The 18,702-nt window shown below is 52.7% G+C and overlaps 7 protein-coding genes across 7 annotated transcripts; 5 read left to right on the top strand and 2 right to left on the bottom strand.

The window, feature by feature from the left end:
- Window positions 1-990: 990 nt before the first annotated feature.
- BDZ99DRAFT_450549 (uncharacterized protein) lies at window positions 991-3,000 on the top strand. The gene is made up of 2 exons (XM_033718171.1): window positions 991-1,713; window positions 1,766-3,000. The coding sequence occupies exons 1-2, from the start codon at window positions 1,035-1,037 to the stop codon at window positions 2,761-2,763; spliced, it is 1,677 nt and encodes a 558-aa protein (XP_033572005.1). The 5' UTR covers window positions 991-1,034; the 3' UTR covers window positions 2,764-3,000.
- A 2,478-nt stretch (window positions 3,001-5,478) lies between these two features.
- On the bottom strand, window positions 5,479-7,350 carry BDZ99DRAFT_466711 (peptidyl-prolyl cis-trans isomerase 1). The gene is made up of 6 exons (XM_033720850.1): window positions 7,043-7,350; window positions 6,920-6,987; window positions 6,854-6,863; window positions 6,546-6,800; window positions 6,331-6,495; window positions 5,479-6,268 (listed from the first exon to the last, which is right to left on the bottom strand). Exons 1-6 carry the CDS (start codon window positions 7,059-7,061, stop codon window positions 5,655-5,657), a joined length of 1,131 nt encoding a protein of 376 aa, XP_033572004.1. The 5' UTR covers window positions 7,062-7,350; the 3' UTR covers window positions 5,479-5,654.
- Window positions 7,351-7,663: 313 nt separating this feature from the next.
- BDZ99DRAFT_396253 (D-tyrosyl-tRNA deacylase-like protein) lies at window positions 7,664-8,417 on the bottom strand (the record flags this gene model as incomplete). The annotated part of the gene is made up of 4 exons (XM_033715980.1): window positions 7,664-7,804; window positions 7,896-8,089; window positions 8,145-8,187; window positions 8,241-8,417. Coding segments are annotated over 4 exons (555 nt in total), but the record flags the coding sequence as incomplete, so codon positions are not given.
- Window positions 8,418-8,757: 340 nt separating this feature from the next.
- On the top strand, window positions 8,758-11,241 carry BDZ99DRAFT_466710 (uncharacterized protein). The gene is made up of 3 exons (XM_033720849.1): window positions 8,758-9,145; window positions 9,206-10,842; window positions 10,958-11,241. The coding sequence occupies exons 1-3, from the start codon at window positions 8,891-8,893 to the stop codon at window positions 11,016-11,018; spliced, it is 1,953 nt and encodes a 650-aa protein (XP_033572002.1). The 5' UTR covers window positions 8,758-8,890; the 3' UTR covers window positions 11,019-11,241.
- Window positions 11,242-13,561: 2,320 nt separating this feature from the next.
- BDZ99DRAFT_396574 (uncharacterized protein) lies at window positions 13,562-13,714 on the top strand (the record flags this gene model as incomplete). Its single annotated transcript, XM_033715999.1, has 1 exon — window positions 13,562-13,714. A coding segment is annotated over one exon (153 nt), but the record flags the coding sequence as incomplete, so codon positions are not given.
- A 720-nt stretch (window positions 13,715-14,434) lies between these two features.
- On the top strand, window positions 14,435-15,907 carry BDZ99DRAFT_111800 (putative alcohol dehydrogenase). Its single transcript, XM_033712418.1, has 2 exons — window positions 14,435-14,707; window positions 14,776-15,907. Exon 2 carries the CDS (start codon window positions 14,796-14,798, stop codon window positions 15,849-15,851), a length of 1,056 nt encoding a protein of 351 aa, XP_033572000.1. The 5' UTR covers window positions 14,435-14,707; window positions 14,776-14,795; the 3' UTR covers window positions 15,852-15,907.
- Window positions 15,908-16,324: 417 nt separating this feature from the next.
- Window positions 16,325-18,174, top strand: BDZ99DRAFT_111780 (FAD-binding domain-containing protein). The gene is made up of 2 exons (XM_033712417.1): window positions 16,325-17,433; window positions 17,502-18,174. The coding sequence occupies exons 1-2, from the start codon at window positions 16,496-16,498 to the stop codon at window positions 17,998-18,000; spliced, it is 1,437 nt and encodes a 478-aa protein (XP_033571999.1). The 5' UTR covers window positions 16,325-16,495; the 3' UTR covers window positions 18,001-18,174.
- The last annotated feature ends 528 nt before the right edge of the window (window positions 18,175-18,702 follow it).

Below are 18,702 nucleotides of genomic sequence, written 5' to 3'. Positions count from 1 at the left end.
GCCCCCCAGTCCTGCTCCCGTTCGTCTGATGGTGGCGCGGGCAGGCGTTCAGCCCTGTGGAGATGCAGACAGCCGACCTGACGGCAAGGCCAGCGGAACGAGCGAATGGCAGCGACGGATAGGGCGGGCGGATGCTGCAGCGTGAGTGCGCGCAAAAAGAGTCGTCTCGAATCCCCCCGGGGTCCACCAGGTCCGCTGACAATGCTCAACAGCCCCAGGCCAGGCCTCGACCGCCGCTCGCTGGCCTCGAAAGCCTCCAGGGCTTCCCAGTGCCTCCCAGTGCCTCGCGGCCCCAGGAGAGGAGAAAATGGCGATAGCGCTCGATGCCACTGCCCGACGATAGGGAGCAGCAGCCGGAGCATTGAGGTCTCCCTCGACTGTCTCGCCGTCGCTGCTGCAGCGAGCCGCGCAACGTCTCGTGCTCCGTGTCGATGCTGCCTCGGCGCAGGCCCGAATGCCCGCATGCCTGCAAGCGGCGGCGGCATCAGCAGACAGGGCCGCACGGGCATCCGTCTGTTCCACAGTGTGGCGCCCGTGAACCGGCCAGGCGGTGCAAAATCTAGACCATGCGGGCTGCCTCTCCCGTCGCCAGGCCCTCGCCGTCAGTTTGTGCGCTGCTGCCGCGCGGTGGTTTCGAAGGGGTGAAGCGTGAAGGTGAAGACGGCCACGCTGCCAACCGGCCCCCGTTGCTGCTGGTCCGCAGTCTGGCCGGCCGTGTCGCTGGTCCGCCCCGCCGTTTGTTGTTCCCACACCACTACGGACTACCTCCACCACCGCACCCTCGCCAACCACACCCGAGTCTCGCAAGCCACCGTCGCCGTCGCCTAAGCCGCTTTGGTTCTCGCGTGTCGTTCGCGAAGAAGCCTGGTGCTAATCCCTACTGTTCCTTAGATCTCCAGCGCTGTCCGGTGGACCTGGCACTCATGCTCGATATCGACCCGGCTTCTCCCAAACGCGGGACCGGCAGCTTCGACGATGCTCTCCAGACCGCGTCCGACGGCGACCTCTTGGCCGTCCACAGTATCAAACATGCCATGGCGCTTTCCTCCCCGCTCGTAGAATGGTCCGATCCTGTCCTAGGTACCCTCGACCTTGCCGCCGACACTCTCCCACGCCCTGTTCGAGCTCCGGAACTTGCGACGCCTTCTCCCGGCTACGACAATTCGCATGTCGTAGACCTAACTGCTGGCACCTTCTTTCCCCTTGCCCCGATTTCTCCGCCAATTCCGTCTAAACTCGCTCGAGGCCACCGTCTCCCTGCTTTCGACCTTACCGATATCACGGCGTCAATTCCGCACGAAGCCCTCTCCCCTGGCCTTGATTTCTTCGCGAGCAATGGATGTGGCGGATTTCCGAGCTCAGATAATCCATTCCAAGATCTGACTCCACAGATAGGCCGTGTGTCAATTCTTGGCGCAGTCGATGATGGCTGCCCTAAAATCCCCGACATCCTGGAACAAGTTCCTAGGTGCCTTCCAGTCATTACTCCTCCGACTGAAGGAGGCTCTCTCCATTGGGAGAATTCATCACACGTTAGGACGGTCCCTTCCGGTGTAGTAGACAATCCCGATCCCAACCTGGCGAGCCCGCCGATGAGCGCAACCTCTCCAGCTGGCGAAACAATCACTGGCGAAGCAGTAGGTGTCTCCGGCCCGCCAGAACCAACCTCTTCGAGTGACGAGCCGTGGGTACTGAAAATCAAGACATTGCTCCGTAAGTGGATACCTATATAACACGACTTGCAAAGACTAACCATTTTCTGTAGTGGAGAGCGCCGATCCAGCTCCCGACACATCAATCAAGGTCCTGTCTCACGCGTTGCCTTGCCCTTCGGTAGCTGGCCATATGTTCCCGGATATCATCGATACCATACACCGTAACACTCCGACTGTACCAACAACTTGGATGAATGTCTACCATGCCGTACCGGGCCAATATAAGCTTGACGAAGTCCCGACCTCCCCCCCTTCCACTCCCGGCCCCACTGTTGTCGGAGACAGTTACTTCTCGACTAAGATCTATGATAGCGCTGTGTGCGTGTCTGACTATCAGGGCGACCTGAAGCTCATGAAACCTTCCCCACAGCCCGTCGTCCCACCACTGTCGGTTCATGTCTCTATCGTTGAGAGATATATTCCACCAACCAATGTCCACGAGTTTGCTGAGTTACTTCTCTTCACTGGCCACTCGATTCTCATGGACCGCCTGAGTGAACTCTCTGTGAAGGGATCGCTGTTGTTCGTCTATCCAACCAAGACCGGAGCTAAGACGTTCATGAATCAGTACTTAGGGCCAATTCTAGACCCTATATTGCGTTCAATGGTAATCGTCAACGACCTATCTACGGGCCTGGGTCAGACTCTAGGCCCTATGAACTCTGTCAACCACCTACTCGATTTCGCTGTTCTAGATTCCAAGATTCGACGATTCTGCGCCGAGCTCACGAAGGACAGCACAAAGTTGGCCAAACTCCATAGCCAGAAGGTCGGATTCTCCGTGGTACATGCATCAAAACAGGAAGTCCCTATTGCTCGGGAAGTATGGGCCGAGTGGTGGGTCAAGCAAGAGAAGCACAAAGTCCGCGAGACGGTTTCTAAGTTCTTCCGCATCGCGCACAAGCTTCCTGCGGAATCCCAGACCATGCCCACCAACCTGATCCAGGAGATCCTGGACGGCGTTGTCAAGAAGGCCTACGAAAACGGAGGACCGAAGAAGGGAGTGGAAGTTGGAGTCTTCGTCATTCGGAAGTTCCTGAAGGAATGAGGGGGGCGAGTCCATACACGACGGCACGACAGCGACTAAACGGCGACTAAATACCCCTTTCTTTTCCTTTCTCTCTCTTTGCATACTCGGAAGTAAACTAAATTCCATAGCAGTATAGCAGCTAATAACCAGAATAACTGATAAATGTCATGCTTGTGCCATGTTTTTACCTTGTGATGACGACGTTTGGGGTTCCTCAGGCTGTTTTCTGATTGTTCAAAACAGTGAGTTTACATCTCATTTCAATCTCTGATACCACCTCGAGGCGCTTCAGACGATGCTAGCCCGGTGTACACACATAGATAACGGCGGGTCACGACTGTGCTTTACTGATGGCCCTCACAAGATATTCGAATATCAACCCAAATAAATTATCCTCCTAAGTCTATGAATCTCACATCCTTAGATATCCATTGCTTTTTCAACGTTCATAGTACCGTCTAAGGGGCTCCCGAACCTACGAGAAATATTTCACACGAAGATGTCACAACCCGCACGCATAGCCCAGGAGATTCACTTGCTTTTCCAGCCCTATGGCGTCGTCTTGAGATGGCTCATGTGGGTGTGTACGTTTTGAGAACGAATGTTATAAACCGCAGGGTTGGATTCTGATAGCCTAGAGATTCACTGCTTTTCCGGCCCCAAGGCGTCGTCTGAGGTGGGTTCCTGTGTGTGAGGAGGTGCGGGGACGAATGTCGTAAACTGTAGGGTTGGATTCTGATAGCCTAGAGCTTCAGTGCTTTTCCGGCCCTGTAGCGTCGTCTGAGGTGGATCCCGTGTGTGAGTACGCTCGAGAATGAATGTCACACACCGCAGGCTTTAGTTCTCATAGCCTGGGTCCGCACGGTGTTTGCAGACCCCAAAGCGTCGTCTGCGGTGGCTCCCGTGTGTGAGTACGGTCGAGAACAGGTCTTGTGTTCCGGAGGCTGTAAACTTTCATACGTAGGGTGCCACTCCTATACCACACCCGTCTGAGATGGCCTAGCCAGCTTCCTGAGTGTCCATAAACGACTTGATTTTGTTTTGAGTCCAGCGGGCTAGAACGAACGTCGAGGTACCACATGCGGCGTGTTGGAGTGGTGTAGTACCCTCACCTCCAACTCGCATCCACCCAACTGTCCCCAAAACTTATTAAAAAGGTTCCCTCACGCAAAACCACCAAACCCCCCTTTCGCTTCCATCCCAGAGGTCACCTCCGCCCCAGCTCTAATCCCCCGAACAAAAAAGCTAAAAAAACTAAAAAAACTAAAAAAAAACTAACAAGCCGGAAGCTAGCAAAGCAGGCCCCACATAGTCGGATTTCATGCAGCTGTTAGTGTTCTGACGAACCGAGAAACTTGTGGCTGAAGCGGCTATTTTTAAAAATCCCGCCAAGCGCTGAGACCCCCTCATCAGGCCATCTTTTGCGGAAGTTGTGAATAATGGCGCCGAGGTGATGGGTTTAGTTCTGAAGAGGGAGGTGGATGGGGTAGGGGCTACGATCCTGGCGGAGAGGGAGCTGGGAAGCTCCTTGGGACGGGGGAGGGGAGGGGAGTTGAATGGGATGGTCGGAGAGCTGCGGAAGTTGGTGTGGTCTGGATCTTTTTGAGGTCGGGAGGGAGGGGCGTGAATGGGGGTCACGTGGTTGAGATGGGGAAGGGGGAGTCATGGGAGATGGGATATGTTGGCGAGATGGGTCTCAGAAACAGAGACTTCATCACTGATAGATAATTAGGCCAAGAGTTGCTAGAAGTAGAAGAGGTTCGCAATTTTGTTTTGCCGCCGCCAAGAAGAAGGATTTTCGAGCCGCCCGCCGTCTTTGAGCATTTTCACGGATAGCGCAACAACCACGCAAGTTAGCACGGATTTGACACCGGGACGTGGATCGCATAACCAAGTAGTATTTTTGAGGGAGTTTTGGAGAAGACGTAAGTCCAGGTGGTTGAGTTAGAGGAGGGGTTGCGTACTCCACACTTTCTGGCAGACCTCGCGGCTGCCAAGAGTTGCCAGAAGAGGAGATTCGCAAATTTGTTTTGCCGTCGCCGGGAAGGAGGATTCTCGAACCTCCCGGGATGAGTTTGCGTTGCAGGTGAGCTGAAACTAGTTCTACAAGGAGCTCCTTGGTTTTCTTAAAACCTTCCCTTTTTGGCCCCTTTTGTGAAGGAGGCACTAGTGCTGATTACGGCACCTGCATTGTGGTTTCTTACGAGAGGCTCCACAGAAAGAAACTTATCCTAAGATCGAATTTATTCTCGCGGTCGCGCATGATCTAGCAGGAATGTGGAGCTGCAAGCACACCGGCTAGGGCGGCTGATATCGTCTCAATGGGGCTATGCGCATGTTTTGGAAGCTCTCTTAATGTCATGGCCTCGTCTCTGGGCAAAGATATGGACGTTTTCTAGGATTGTTAGCATCTAGTAATCCTGGTTGACAGAATGGGTTCTACTAGCTGGAAGAGCTTGAGAGTTGAAACCTGAAGTTTGAGGCGGAGGAAAGGGTCTCTGACAACGCGGATACGAGCCGCCTGTACTACGTCCGACATTGCGCTTTTCTATTCACCGATATCATTCACGCCCATCGGTTACAGGGCCGTATCGTGCGGGCTAGAGCTATAAAGTAAGTTTGTGCTGCTCATGCTTACAGGGGGCGGAGCAGAATCGGATAAAACGCAAGATGTGCCTTTTTTTCTTGTTAGTAAGGTTATCGAATCGAGGGTACCTGCAGTAGACTACTAACTCTTGAAGAGATATGATCTTGAGTTCCTCACTCACAATGCAATCATCTGTCTAACACATTTGTGCTAATGACTATTACATTTTCCTAGGTATTAAGCCGCTTTTCATCCTGCTTCTCAGATCGTCAACTGCACTGCTGCATTCAACTCCTTGATCCTAGCCCATGACGCGCTCACTTCAATCGAAGTTGAACGCGTTCTTATACGCCGCCTTCTCCCTCTTCTTCCGCTCCGCCAGTCGATCCTTCACAACCTTCAACTCCTTCGCCACCGCCGCATCCCCAGGCACACACTTCGCCGCGGCCTCGAGATCCACAATCGCCTCCTCATCATTCTTCTTGCTGGCCCGCGCCAACGCACGTCGGAAGTACGCCTTCCCCTTCTCCGCCTCCGTCGCGCCCGGCACCTCGAGCGCCTTGGTCGCGCTGGAATCCGCGTCAGCGTAGTCGTGCAGCTTGTACTGCATGAGAGCCGAGTTGTTGTGCAGACTGAACTTCAGGGCCGACAGCTGCTTGCCGAGCTCCGGGGGGTCCGAGTCGAGCGGTTCCGGGTACTCGTGCAGGTAGCGGAGACCCTTTTGGTACTTTGCGAGGCCGAGCTTAAGGTTGCCGGCTTTGAAGGCTGTGTTGCCGAGGTCCTTGAGGGTGGAGGCGATCTTGAGGATGTCCGCCCCTGTGAGCTCCTTTTCTGGGGTTGCTTGGTCTTCCGGGTAGTCCTCGAAGGGGTCGCCGGTGGAGTCGGGCGTCTTTTCGACGCATTTGGTGTAGTCGGCGCCTTTGAGCTCGCCACAGTCTGGGAGTGTGTTAGAATAAATGCTGGGTACTTGAGTAGTCGGAGAGGGGTATCAAATGTACCGATGATCGTGGCGTCTGAAATGGGCTTGTCGCCATTGTGGGTACTGAGATTCTCAATCTGCCGCACGATGCTCTTGCCGTTGATGACTTCGCCAAAGACGACGTGCTTCTTGTCCAAGTGGGGTGTTGGGACCGTAGTAATGAAGAATTGGGAGCCGTTGGTGCCTGCAGCCTCGTTAGTAGGAGCTACAAGGGCTTCACTGTCCATATAATACCTGGGCCTGCATTCGCCATAGATAGCAGGAAGGGCTTCTCGTGTTTCAGTGCGAAGTTCTCGTCCTCGAACTTTTCCCCGTATATGGATTCTCCTCCAGTTCCATTGCCCATAGTGAAGTCACCACCCTGGATCATGAATTGCTTTATGACTCGGTGAAATCCAGAGCCCTTGAAGTGTAGCGGCTTGCCAGACTTCCCAATGCCTTTCTCGCCGGTGCATAGCGCGCGGAAATTCTCTGCTGTTTTGGGGACCACTGCGTTGCGGGTCAGATCGAGTCTGTGGAAGGGGAGGTTGGGTGATGCTCACGGTCATTGTACTGTGCGAATTTTAGTAAATAAAGATAGTAATCAAATGTGCTATGGGACAGCTTACCAGCTCGAAAGATATTCTGCCGACCTCTTGATCGCCAATTTGAATGTCGAAGAACACGCGACTTCGCTCTGCCTCTCCATTAATGCCTGAATCGCGAAATTTGGGGGTCGTACTCGAGCTCACCTGGACTGTTGGAAGCCATGCTGGAGCTTTTCTGGGCAGGACAAGAATTTGAGGTGTTGGAAGTGAAGGGCTACAGAATGTGGAGAGATTGGAGATTGGAGGTTGGAGGTTTTTGTGAGGCTTGAGCCGCCAGAAGGTTCTACGATCGCCAAGAATTCGGTGAAACTCGAGATGGAGCATTTCCGATGCAACTCTGAGGTGAGGTTGTCTACTGCCCGTATATAGAGCCATATTCAAAGTTCTCAGGAGAGTGATAAGAGGGTTTTTTGGAGTATTGAGATTCTGTTTCGTCCCAAGATATACCTTCACACAAACGTGGAGGGGTATATGAGGGGTAATTCCCTGCATCGATTTAATCAGGTTCTTGGTTAATAATTCACCCTACAATCGGGAAGTAGGGCACTTCAATGCTTCAAGTGCTATTGCCCTTGCTCTTGAAACATTTACACATATAGATAACAAGTCACAAGTGGAATAAGTATATAGCTTTGCTTCCAAGGTCTAAATATGTATCGGTCTATAAATCTGATATCGTGTCCACGTAGAAATGTATGCCAAAATTTGCCATAACGCCGACCAATGTGGCATTAGTAGCTGGTATCAATTGAAGTGCGCCGAAATCTACTCGAGGAGCTCCGCTGGTATTTGGAACTCCTTTACGATCTTAGTGAGATTGCCCACCAAGTCCGGGTCCAAGTCCACCTTGTCTAGGCCGCTCGGGCTTTCCATCTTAGGAGGATCCGTATCGATCTGGATGGTGACCTGTGGGGCAAGCAAAGCATCAGTGTTTTGTTTTCGAGGGAGGCTTTTGAGGGTTTACCTCGCCATCTATGCAGTTGAAGTCTATACCTACCGGCCCATCGTTACATAGTGTGACATCCATCATGGCGGCGAATATGCCATCTTTGACTTTGTCTGGCTCGTGTAGCTCTTGCACTTTCTTGAAGAAGGCCTGATAGAGCTCTTTTGCTTTTACACCTGCCGCAGACTGACGAAAGTCTGGCTTGTTCCCTTTCTTGGTGGAGGCGAGAAGGGTGAACTGAGAGACTAAGAGCGTGCCGGTCAACTCAGTAATAGTACAATAGAGCGTAGCCATCCGTACCACACAGCACCTCTCCTCCGATATCCATGACGCTCCGCTTCCACTACCTAGAATGAGCCCCAGTGCATGCTAGAGCACTTCAAAGGCGTGACTTACGCGGCCGCCTTCGTCATCATCCCACAGCTTCAGCTTCAGGACCTTCCCGGCCATGGACTCGACATCTTTTGCGGTGTCGTCTTTGGCGATGGCGCCCAGGACCAGGACGCCTTTGCCGATGGAGGAGATCAGCGCCCCGTCGACAGTGACGGATGCCGACTTGACGCGCTGTATAACCGCTGGCTCTGGTTAGCATAGGATTGCTGCAGTACGGAGTTCGTGATGCTTGCTTCTCATGCTGGCGGGAAGCTTTATGTGGGGAGAATGATCTGATTGCGGCGGGGTTGAATGTGGTCTATAGAGTGCAAGATTATAAGAAGGCGACTGCCGTGGTGTTTCAAAACCTCACCGCATTGCTAGGGCAACATGGTGACTGAGATGACGGCGACGGAGGCTTCCCCGTGGTGGAGCTGGACCGCGTGGGAAGCGGGAGATCGTAAAGCTTGGCGCGTACTAGCGCGGCTTCCAGTTGCGCCAGAGACACCGCAACCTCACGCATCCATCCGCGAACAATCACGACACCAACACCTCCATCACCATAGCCAGCGTGCCCGCCTACCAGCTGAGCCGCTGCTGCCCCATTATATCACCCAGAACCACCACACTCGGTTCAGACATCTGCCCGTCTCGCGCGAGGCTAGCCAGTCGCCATGGCTGCTCGAAAGCTCATGAACGAGGTCGAGAAGTGCTTCAAGAAGGTCGGTGAGGGCGTACAGGCCTTTGAGAGCATCTATGAGAAGATCCAGCAAACCACAAACCCCTCGCAGAAGGAGAAGCTCGAGGATGCGCTGAAGAAGGAGATCAAGAAGCTCCAGCGGTCCCGAGACCAGATCAAGACATGGGCCGCCATGAACGACATCAAAGACAAGAAGCCGCTGATGGAACAGCGGAAGCTAATCGAAACAGTGCGTCCCCCAATTGCTCCCCGCGTTAGAGCCCCGGAGCTGTCACTGACCTTGACCTAGCAAATGGAGAAGTTCAAGGCCGTGGAAAAGGAGATGAAAACCAAAGCATATTCGAAAGAGGGCCTGCAACTAGCGTCCAAACTCGACCCCAAGGAGAAAGAGAAGCTGGAAGCCGTGGATTTCTTATCAAACATGGTCGAAGAGCTCGAACGGCAGATCGAAACGATCGAGGCCGAGACGGAGTCGTTGCAGGTCACAATGAAGAAGGGAAAGAAGGCGGACACAGTGAAGGCAGACCGGATAGCGGAGCTCGAGCGGGTGACAGAACGGCATAAATGGCATCAGGGGAAATTGGAATTACTCCTGCGAGCGCTGGAAAACGGCGGCGTGGAAACAGATCAGGTCCGGGAGTTAGACGAGAGCATCAGATACTACGTGGAGAACAACCAGGAAGCCGACTTCATGGAGGACGATGGCATCTACGACGACCTGAACCTACAAGAAGAGGAGGGTCTCTACGGCATGGGCAACGAAGGGGATCGGGTTTCCTCGCAAGATGCACAGTCGATACAGGATGACTTACCAGATCAGGAGCGGTCGTCAAGTATAGGCGGTGGGAAGCCAAAGCCGACGGAACCTCCAACAACGGGCGCCCGAAGGCCATCTACACAACTCAAGTCACCATTACCTGCCCTAGCCACTCTACACACACCTTTGCCAAACGTCACAAGTGGAGCTCCTACAGCGAATATGAAACCAGCACCTATACCAACAAGAGCACCCGGGGAACCTTTGAAGTACGCATCAGCGGCGGCGGCGGCGGCAGCAAGTGACAAGAACGGCGTAGGGATAGCACCCCTACCTCCTCCACCGGGAATGCCTCCAGCACAACCAGCGAGCAGCCTAGCTCCATCTGGCGCCCGAACAAGCGCGACTACCTCACCCGCATCTACACATCCCCAGCCCGTGCAGCGAGCAGCTGCTCCCTCTGCAGAGCAAGCACCCGCAGCCCAGACATCATCGAAATCACCTGCGCCGAGCCTTGCAAGTGCTGCTGCTCCAAGCGCAGGAACTGGTACACCAGCGGCGGAGAAGTTAGAAGACTTGTCGAGGGTGACATCGGCAGAAGATGCTGTTCGAGCGTCCGCGAGCAGGAAGATGTCAGGATTTGAAGAGGACGACTCACAGTCGACAACACCGCCGTTGACGAATGGAGAATCGCACGCAGACGAGGAAGAGGAGGAGTCAGTTTACCATCTGCCCTCCAGCCTACAAGATCTCCTCTTGTCATTCGAAGAGAAGAAGAAGGAGATCAATTCGTCATCAAGACCGCAAAATGACAATGCGCTGGAAATATCTATGAGGACGGCGCCGGACTCTGTTGACGCAGAAGCACCCCGACACTACAAGCCTGCGAATCCATACCCGTTCACCCCTAACCACTATCCTCAGGAGCCACTACCGATATTCGACGACCCGAGGCTATACACGAGGATCGAGACCGATGCTCTGTTCTATGCTTTCTATTACCGGCAAGGCACCTACCAGCAATATCTTGCTGCTAAGGCGCTCAAGTCTCAAAGTTGGCGATTCCACAAACAATACCAGACATGGTTCCAACGACACGAAGAGCCGAAGTCAATCACGGAAGACTACGAGCAGGGGACGTACAGGTTCTTCGACTACGAGAGCACATGGTACGTCATCTTTCATTTCTTTTTATTCCAAATTGGCTAGCAACAGGTTGTCCTTGTTTTTCCTCTTTGAGGACCCTAGTTTCTTGTATGGAAATCATATCTGACTCTTTTATAGGATGAATCGGCGGAAGGCAGACTTCCGATTCGCCTACAAGTTCTTGGAAGACGAGCTATAGTGGCATCACGTCACGTGATCGATGGTAGGTCTTCGCAGCCTCTGAAGGCCAGCGGAGTGTCAATCCCTGTAGGAATTAAGGTAGTTATCCAAAGAGCTCTATCATGAGCTTTAGTTGGTGTTGATAGCTCCTCCCAAGTGTGACTTTTGTCGCTACTCCGAGTTCATTCTGATATCTGCAGGATCTACGAGATTGAAAGCTTGTGCTCATGAACAGTTCGCACTGCCACTAACCCTAAATCTTTGATCGCCAATCACTCGCAAGCATAGCTGTCTAAGCTTGAGTAGAAGTGGACGCTCATTGCTTTATGTGGATAGCCTCGTTCTCACTGCCGCACTCCTATGACAGCACTACCGCAGGCTTGTTGATATTCCGGTGTGATTCTATTTCAAGAGGCTTGGCATGGCTCATTCTGGCTTCCACTAACGGGCACAGCCTTGACTCCACCTCTGCTGACTCCGCTTGACAAGGCTGCGTGTGGGGGCAATCTGAAAGGCAAAAAGGCAAACATCTGCAAGCCGCATCCCCTCAATCCTCCACAGCCCCCCCCAGCAATCACAGTCGTACACGTAGACGTCTATCATATTTCAGAGGTATATGAATCCGACGCCCTTCTCGTGGCCTTCTTCGCCCTAATTTTCAGGCATCGCTGTCCGCGTATTCACCGGTCGCCTTCCTCGCGTCTAGCCATGTTCGGCTCTCTGGGTTCCCTCTCGTGTGGCTATGGTATCTTTCGAAGTGCAAGTCTCTCGAGAAGGCCCCGCGCTCACCACCTGCCGGAGTCCTCAGCCTTGTGCCCTTTGAAGTCAGGACCACTCGAGGTACGATGATCAAAACGCCGTTTCTGGTCAAGCCGCGCATGTCGTTTCTTCGCGTGGCGTTTCTTCTGCGGCGTCTCTGTTTAGACTTTCCACGTGTACTGTTGTTAGAGGTGAGGCTGCATTCCATCATCCGTCCTTCTCATGCACTTTCGACCAGCTTGGGCAGTGAGTAGTGCCACGTTCATCAATTAGGCATATAAATCCGCAGCTTCACTTTCACTACCTGCAGCCACCAGCCGCCTCATCGTCCTTGCCGAACTTCAACGTCAATTCTCCTCCTCTTGTTTTCACGAGGCTGAACGTCGCGGTGCGGAGGAGTCACGATCCTAGTTCATTCGGCAGCCCTCAGGTCGCTCCGGACGCATAACGTGTCAATTTTGTTCTCAGTATTCAGATTCCACCACCCTAGCACCAATTGACTGCGGTCCGATTCTTTCCCTCTGTTCCGGTCTCTAGGCGCCGTTTTTGCCTTGAGGTTGACTCAGAATGAGCAAAAGTGTAGATGGTAATCCCTAATTTTTCTCCAGAAGGCAAACCATTCAAGGATGTAAAGTCATAAAGGGGCGTTTTGGAAGGACGGGACGTGATTCATATATATTGACATTCGGTGGTTCGCGGTCACTCGAAGCAGCAAACGGGCCAAACGACAAGCGCTCATATATCAAGACAGAGTACTAAACAAGGCTGTACGAACTCGCCGCTTAGGCATTAATGCATTGAGGCTTCACTTTTCTGACAGCACTAGCATAAGCCCGGCAATCTACCTCGCTATCTTACGACAAATAGGATCCATAAACTCACTGCCGCCGCGCCTCCAATGTCGCCACCACAACCCACAGGAAACTATATGGTGCGTGCGTTCCTAGCTTGTTGAATTCAGCTAATAGATGTTGGCAGTGGCATGCCACTCCAAGCGCTGAATATGAGGCTTCGAATCATAGCCCCAACTCCTCTACCCATCCACAAGACCCCTATAATTCAATCCATGCGACGACCACGACATCTTACTCACGTTCGCTCCAACCCGCAACAACTGGACACCAGTATTATACTGCAGCTTCAGCCGCTCCTGGGTATTCTTCCGGTGTCGCACAGTCCACGCCGACATGGTCTAGTACCCAGAGCTACCGAGTGACTCCCTCGACTCCGACAAGTCACGAACACGCAAGAAGTCAAGGATACCTATCACCAGGAGGGCATAATCCACCAAGCGCATCTTCGACCGTCCAGCCTACTTACACATATCAACAACCGCCACAACCGTACCTCGTTTCGGAACAGCCTGCCCATTCGTATTCTGTCGCACCGTCATATACGTCTAGCGATTCCTATGCTCCCTCATCAGCGGCGCAGATTAGCAACGCACAGTCCCCAACATACTACTCTCCATATAGCTACCAAGATTTGCCAAGTATTCAGCTCCCGGACAATCAACAGCAGACCGAAGAATATGCGGCAGACGAGCGCAATGCCGACTACTCGGCTTCACCGTCTCCTTCAGCAGCCTCGCCGGGACGGCTCGAGAGCAAAACACCAAGTAGAACAAACAGTGGGAAGGAGTAGGTGCTATTCACTCTGCAACGCATCTACTAGCTAACAATCACTAGGAAGCCGAAGTCGACGTACAAATGTGACTTCGAGGGATGCACTTCCACCGCTTTGTTCGGCAGGTTGGCCGACCTCCAGCGGCACCAAGCGACGGTGCACAGCGAAGACAAATCATTCCCCTGTACTGTTCACAGGTGCAGCCGCGTAGGTCCTCGAGGCTTCAGCCGCCGCGATCACCTTACCGAGCATCTACGATCGTATCATCAGCAAAATATCCCGAAACGAGCACCTGGCCAGAGATCCGCGCCTCAAAGCTTCATAAACTAAGCATCAGCACGTCTCTATGATCGAAACTGGCATGTGCTTTAGCTCCTAGGTTTACCGTTGGCCAAACCGAGACCCCCACCGGATCAAGCATAAATGACAGTTTTCGGCACCCGAAATATACGATCTACAAGTCTCAGCCCGCAGTGCCTCAAGCGAAGGACTTTACCCGGATCCCAGGACTCATACATCTCGGTCATTTTCCTCTTTCTGTCGATTTCTGCATTTCTACATCTATGCATTCTGTGTTTATGAGGGTTAGAGTGTCATCGATGGCTTTTCTATTATCTCATATTGCCTCTCTTCCCACTACGGTGCCCAAGGTCGTTCTATGGGTTTTTGGAGTATTTCGGCGTCCTTAGGCAAGTCTTTATTCGACCTGACAGGAATTCCATCCCCGCAAGCAATTTCTTGGAGTGGGGACACATCGGGCAAATTATACAAGATTTGGACTGCTCCGCAGATACGGCCACGTTTCGAAAATTACTCTTTGGATATCAAATCATCCGAACTATGATGTGAAATGCATGACGAGCTTGCTAGGTAATGGTATTAGGAAGAATAGTCCCAACGCGTGTTCGAGTGTCTTGCATGACCAACACATGCGAGATAGACAAGCTAGTCCAAAAGGGATTCATAGCGCTGGAATGACCCTTCTTAGCGCGGACTTTACGGAGACTCTGCGTGGACCGTTCGCGGATTGTTGAGCTCTTTGATCTTTCCATTGCTTTCTAATATACATCAAGGTCCCCCGCATCGCTGACGATCTTAGCGAATCATCTCCGCTTTAGCTTGATCTTGATAATAGTCGTGATCTCGATTAATAATAGCGCCATAGGTTGTATAAGCAGCAATATATAAAGTCTCCTGATCAACGCGTCTTCTGAATAAAAATAGCGTCAACTTCTCTTCCTCAAGAACGCATTTTGAAGAGGAGAAAATTATTTTCCGTGCTACTATATAACGAATACCATACGCATAAGCCAAAACCGCCGAGTAAGCTTCAATTTCTTGCTTATATAAAGTACGCTAACAGTAACTATACTTCAAGAATTCCTACACAGCCCAAGAGCGAAAAAAAACCATGACAATCCCGACAACTTCAAAAGCTTTGGTAGTGGCAGAAGTGGGCAAACCGCTCTCACTCATTACAGACCACCCAGTCCCCAAGCCAGGCCCGGATCAAGTCTTGCTCAAGGTCACCGTCGCAGGCATCAATCCCCATGACCAGAAGACCCGCGATGATGGTCTCTTCACTGCCGACGGCCTTCCGGCGCTCGTGACAAACGATGTTACTGGTACGGTCGTAGCGCTCGGCCCTGGGGTCACTAAGTACCAAATCGGGGACCGTGTCCTCTCGCATCCAGGATTCTCAACGGCGTACAGCCAGAACGGGTCGCAAGAGTATGCAGTCAACGACATTGGGGCCGGATTCCAGATCCCTGACTCGATTACCGATGACGAAGCAGCGACTTTACCGACCAATATCATTGCGCCGCTTGTAGGCCTGTTCGATGACAAGAACGGAGTGGGGATCCCCGCGCCGTGGACAGATGCAGCGAAGTCCTTCGACTACAAAGGAACCGTTCTTCTGATTCTTGGCGGCGGAAGCAACTGCGGCAAATTTGCTGTCCAACTGGCTAAACTGGCGGGCATTGGCACCATTATTACTGTCGGCGGACCTGAGCAAGAGTTGAAGAGCTACGGCGCCACTCACGTCCTCGATCGCCATGGCGGATACGAAGCAGTCCTCGAGAGGGTGCGCAAGGTGGTTGGCGATGATTTGATCTATGCCTTCGATGCGATCAATGTTCCTGCCGATCAGATCCTGGGTTTGAATGCATTGTCGAGCAGCAAGAAAGGCAAAGTAGCGAGGCTTTTGCCCCTCGGCCCGGTTGATGAGACCAAAGTGGTAGGTAAGAAGGCTGGCTTCGAACTGATTGATGTCTTCGGGTCATCTCAGGCTAGGCCTGCACTTGCCTATCCATTTTGGGAACACGTGCCGGCGTATTTGACGAGCGGCAAGATCAAGCCGTTGAGTTTCACGGTCAAACAGGGGTTGACTGCGGAGAATGCAAACAGTGTGCTGGATGCATACAGAGATGGCAAAAGGGTCCAGAAGACGCACATACACGTTTGATACCTTCATGGTCAAGCTGGCGTGGGTTGAGACTTAGTTTCCGCCAGGCCGGAGGACTACTTTGAAATTACAAACCTGTGAGACCTTGAGGAAACGATGGGCCACCCGGCGACTACGACGTGAAAAGTGATGCCAAATGTGCATCGAAGATTCCCGAGAGAGTACAATCAGGTATATTTGGATACGGCTCGTGCAAGTCTAGATATTTGTTCTGCTTCATCATCCTTTGATCGCCGACAGAAATCTCTACGGGTAGTGGAAGGGTAGTTTGATATGCAAATAGATTACCCCGCCGCCACATGACCCCTCATTCCTAAGACGACATCCCGAAGCGCTATTTCAAACCCCACCCTGCACTCCGGGACGGGACGGGACAAGCGCTCCAACTAGCAAGGGGTCGATGCGGCGAAGCACGACAAAGCACACTTTCCATCCGCATCAGGTTATCCTCCTTGAAGGCTTGCTTGGCTGCGTGTAGGATTGAGCTGGCTTATCATGGCCCACAACTTTAAAAGAAGGAAGCCTATGCATACGCAGTACCCCTCTTCAACTGTCACGTAACTCCAAAATCCTTTAATTTTCAACCGTCTTCCACCTTCACACTACTCGAAGATGCTTTGATAAATCAACCCTCTTCCACCACCATGGCACCTCAACTCCCCACCCAACACGCCGCCCTCACCGCCGCCGGCCTCTCCTCCCTCCTGCTCTCCCCTACATCCCCCGCATACGCCGCACGCGAATCCTCCTACTGGGCCGCCAACGCCCGCCTCCACCCCTCCTACATCATCCAGCCTCGCACCACCGCCGACGTCTCCCGCACCATCAAAGCCCTCGCGCGCGCCGACGGCAACTTCGCCATCCGCAGCGGCGGCCACTCGCAATGGGCCGGCGGCAGCAACATCCACGACGGCGTCGTCATTGACCTGGGCCTCATGACACGCGTGACCTACGACCCCGAAACAACGCTCGCGTCTATCGAGTCTGGTCTGCGCTGGGGCGCGGTCTACAACGCGCTGGACAAGCACGGGGTTTGCGTTGCGGGCGGGCGCGTTGCGGATGTAGGGGTGGGCGGGTTCTTGACCGGCGGCGGGAACTCGCACTATACAGGCCGGATGGGGATGGGCTGTGATAGCGTGGTTAATTTTGAGGTGGTGCTGGCGAGTGGGGATGTGGTTAATGCGAATAAGAGCGAGAATCCGGATTTGTGGAGAGCGCTGAAAGGGGGATCGGGGAACTTTGGGATTGTAACGCGGTTTGATATGCGGACCATCCCGGCGACGAGGGTGTGGGGTGGGGTTATTGTGGCGCCGAGGAGTAGTGGGATGGAAATTGTGGAGGCGTTGGTCAGGTTTACTGATGAGAGCGAGAAGCGGCCTGAGGATGCGATGATTGTGGGTTTTACGTTTATGGCGGCGATGGCTAGTGAAGTCGTAGCGTTGAGCGTGCTTGTGGATACGAATGGGGTTCCGGATGCCGCTGCGTTTGAGGAGATTCAGAAGGTTCCAGCCGTAGTTAAGGACCTTAAGATAAGAAGCGTAGAAGAGAGTGCGAACCTATATTCGCTTCTAGTTGATAAGCGGTATGTAAAGCTCCCTCGCAGTCCTTAAACCAGTGCACAGGTTTTCCATGTAGGATAACACCGACTAGAGTTGTTACCATCACCCTTACATTCCGAAACGACGCCGCAATCATCAAAAAAGTTGTCGAACTGCACGACGAATTAGTCGAAGACTTTAAAAGCCTGATGCCCGCAGAGGCTTTCGCGACCCAATGCCTCCTCCAACCGCTCCCAACCTACTTCGCCCAACGCTCCGTCGAGCAAGGGGGCAACGTCCTGGGCCTAGATTCCGTCCTGAGCAACTCGATCTTATGGCTTGGCCAAGTTAGCGTCGACACGGATGACCAGCACACAATCGCCGAGCCAAAGATAGTGGCGTGGAAAGATGCAATCGAGAAGTTCGCTATTGAACGTGCCGGGAATGTACCATGGCGCTATCTCAACTATTCTGATGCGTCGCAGAAACCGCTCACCAGCTATGGAGCGGATAATGTAAAGTTTATGGGGGAGGTGGCCGCGAAGTATGATCCTGAGGGCGTATTTCAGAGGAAAGTACCTGGCGGGTTCAAACTGTCGAGGGGCCAATGAAGAAAGTGGATCGTGGTGGATCGGTTTGCTTAGACTCGGGGTGTTTGATGTGAATAATTGAGCTTTGCATAAACTTTGGGAGACCTGAAGGTACGTGAAACTAACGTATAGAGCCAACGAAATGTCTCTTTACCTAAGTTCATGAACGAGTGGGAGGCAGCGTCACAGGGGTTTGGGCGAGATGATATATAAGTAGATTGGAGTAGAACTGTATTCACTCCTCCATAAAGAGAGTATCAAATTTAGCCTTGCCTTGGTCTCAAGAGATTGTCGCAGTTTTGTTCCAATTAATCATGTGTAGCTCTGCAATGAACCCCTTAACTACTTACTGAGGGGCTGCCGATTGGGATGGTGGAAAGAGAGTTGCACGATATTACCATCGGAGCCTCCGCTTTGCAAAACCTACTCCTCGCCTCCAAGGGTTTCTGTAGAAAGCTGTATGGCTGTAATAAATTTTCAGTGAATCGTGATTGCTATCTTGTCCGAAAGGAGGATCATGAACTCTGTGTTCTACAGAAACGTCATTGTCTTGTTCCACGATGATTCTACTGGGTGTATGCCATGGTAGAGGGCCGGTGAACTCTTACCATGCCTTACTGATTGACCGGTTGGTGTTGGAGTGAAGCGACCTTGACTGTGAAGAGACAGTCGGCAGCCTCACATTTCGGTGGGGTGTTGATGACGTGAGTCACCTGACATGCC

The sequence above is a fragment of the Mytilinidion resinicola genome (assembly GCF_010093595.1).
Source record: "Mytilinidion resinicola strain CBS 304.34 unplaced genomic scaffold BDZ99scaffold_19, whole genome shotgun sequence".
Taxonomy (NCBI): domain Eukaryota; kingdom Fungi; phylum Ascomycota; class Dothideomycetes; order Mytilinidiales; family Mytilinidiaceae; genus Mytilinidion; species Mytilinidion resinicola.
This window is presented reverse-complemented; position numbering and strand designations above follow the sequence as displayed.